The sequence below is a fragment of the Echinops telfairi genome, unplaced genomic scaffold, assembly GCF_000313985.2.
Source record: "Echinops telfairi isolate 266 unplaced genomic scaffold, ASM31398v2 ScPeMD7_2010;HRSCAF=2546, whole genome shotgun sequence".
In the NCBI taxonomy this organism is placed as follows: domain Eukaryota; kingdom Metazoa; phylum Chordata; class Mammalia; order Afrosoricida; family Tenrecidae; genus Echinops; species Echinops telfairi.
The window spans coordinates 24622776-24624815 of record NW_022105908.1 but is presented as its reverse complement, the minus strand read 5'-3'; the positions used below and the strand labels follow the sequence as shown (position 1 = coordinate 24624815).

The 2040-nt window shown below is 52.7% G+C and overlaps 1 protein-coding gene across 1 annotated transcript in view; it reads right to left on the bottom strand.

The window, feature by feature from the left end:
• Nucleotides 1–2040, bottom strand: part of SHPK (sedoheptulokinase) — a 31373-nt gene that overhangs the window by 7705 nt on the left and 21628 nt on the right. Inside the window, exons 4-5 of the mRNA XM_045293338.1 lie at nucleotides 535–776; nucleotides 4–170 (exon numbers count right to left, since the gene is read on the bottom strand). Coding sequence (XP_045149273.1) covers nucleotides 4–170; nucleotides 535–776 — 409 coding nt within the window. The remainder of the gene's footprint in view (nucleotides 1–3; nucleotides 171–534; nucleotides 777–2040) is intronic.

Below are 2040 nucleotides of genomic sequence, written 5' to 3'. Positions count from 1 at the left end.
CACGTGGCCCAGGGAGAGGTCGGAGGAGGAGATTCTGGTCACTGAGGCCAGCTGATCCGGCAGATGCCTCTCTCCCAGCACAGTTGGGGTGATAGTTAGGCAGGTGTCTTCCTGCTGAGCCGCTGCCTGGATCATATGGGAATACACAGTGGATTCTTCAATCCCCAGGCCTGTCAAGAGCAGAGTAGACCAATGTGAACACACACACACACACACACACACACACACACACACCTTCACTGAGACTTGAGTCAGCATAGACTTCCCAGGTGGCAGGGGTAGATCAACTTGCTGCTTCCAGGTTCAGAGACAGAGAAAGTAAGACTCAGGCAGGGGACATCTGGGGAAATGGCTGTGATGGTCCACAGCCAAGGCCATGAGACAAAAGAGATATCTGTCTGCTGGTGGCTGCTTCCGATGGTGGGAGGGAAAGAGGCTGTGTGGCCAGATCTTTTGGGAAGGAGCCCACCGGAACCTGGCAGGGGCAGAGATGGGACAAGCAAAGAGCCGCTCACTGTGTGAGCACCACCTTACCTAGCTCTGCCATCCACTGAACCAGCATGTGGACGAACGTGGCCAACACGTTGCCCCCATTGAGGGATGCTGCCACGCCCAGGTAGGACCTGTTGAAGTATGGGAAGTAGGCGACCGGAGCCAAGGGGTCTGGAGTCTGGACCGGCTGGAATCCTGAAGGCATGGAGGCTGCCAACTGAACCGAAGTGCTGATGTTGAGAACTAGGGACCAGGGAGAGCAGAGGTTAGGCCTGGCGAGCTGACTTGAATGTCACAAGTCGGGGCAGGGTTGGGGTGGAGTGTGCTGACGTTATAAACAGGTCCACGAATTCTTGACTATGCTTCCTTCCAAGAGGCAGCGTCTAACTCCCCTCCCTCGAGGGTGGGGCTGGGCTTATTGACTTGCAATGAACTGGAGTGGAGTGGAATAGGACAGTGTGTGACTTCCGAGATGAGGTCCTGTAGGAGCACTGCAGTTCCAGTCCTGGTTGCGTTCTCTCTCACATACTTGCTCTGGGCAAAGGAAGCTTCCAGGCCATGAGTGTCCCTATGGAAAGGCCCACCTGGCAAAGGACTGAGGCCTCCTGCCAACAGCCTTCTGAGCGAGCTTATTAGCAGAGCCTCCAGCCAGGTAACCTTCAGAGGCCTTGATTACGAGCACGTGAGAAGCCTTGCGTGAGCCAGAGCCACCCAGTGACTCCCAGAGTCTGTCCTAACCCTCAGAAACCACACGATGTAATCAATGGCTGTATTTAAACTGCAAAGTATTAGGGTTGTTTGTTACACAGCGATCGATAACTAATACAGTGAGCAAACCCGAGCACCCAGTATCCTATGCTCTGGAGCGGCTTCATTATTTACACCAAGGGCCATCTCCCTCTCCTTTCCCAGGGGCATTTTAACGGTATTCTTTTTCATCACCACTATCCCCTCACACACACACACCAGCAGGAGACATCTCCTCGACCCAGCACAGAGAAGACAATTGTCCCAAGAGTCCTAGGACAGAGCCTGTTCCAGCATCCTCTTCTCCATTCCCCTTGAGACTCGGCCAGTCTGTGAAAGCCAGACTATCTGAGGTCAGCATTCAATTGTCTCACGTAGTGGGGGTTGGAAAGGAACCCTGGTGGCACAGTGGTTAAAGAATCGGTTCCTAATTGAAAGGCCTGGAGTTCAAACACACCAGCCACTTCATGGGAGAACGAAGCGTCAGTCTGCTTCTGTAAAAATGCATAGTCCTAGGAAACCCTGTGGAAACCCTTCTCCTCGGTCCCATCAGGTCACTCGTGAGTTGGCATCAACTCAGGGGCAATGGGCAGGGATTAGATGAAAGAAGAGCCCCAAGTCTTAGAGAGCCAATAGCAGTTACTTGGCCGTGTCCATAAAGGTTTATTGGCACTCAGTCCCACTCATGTGTTGGCTTATTGTCTATAGCTGCCTTCACCCTATAGCTGCTGAGTTTTTATGAAGCCCGAGAATCTAAAAGATTTGCCCTATAACCCTCTACAGAAAAAGTTTGCCAACTCC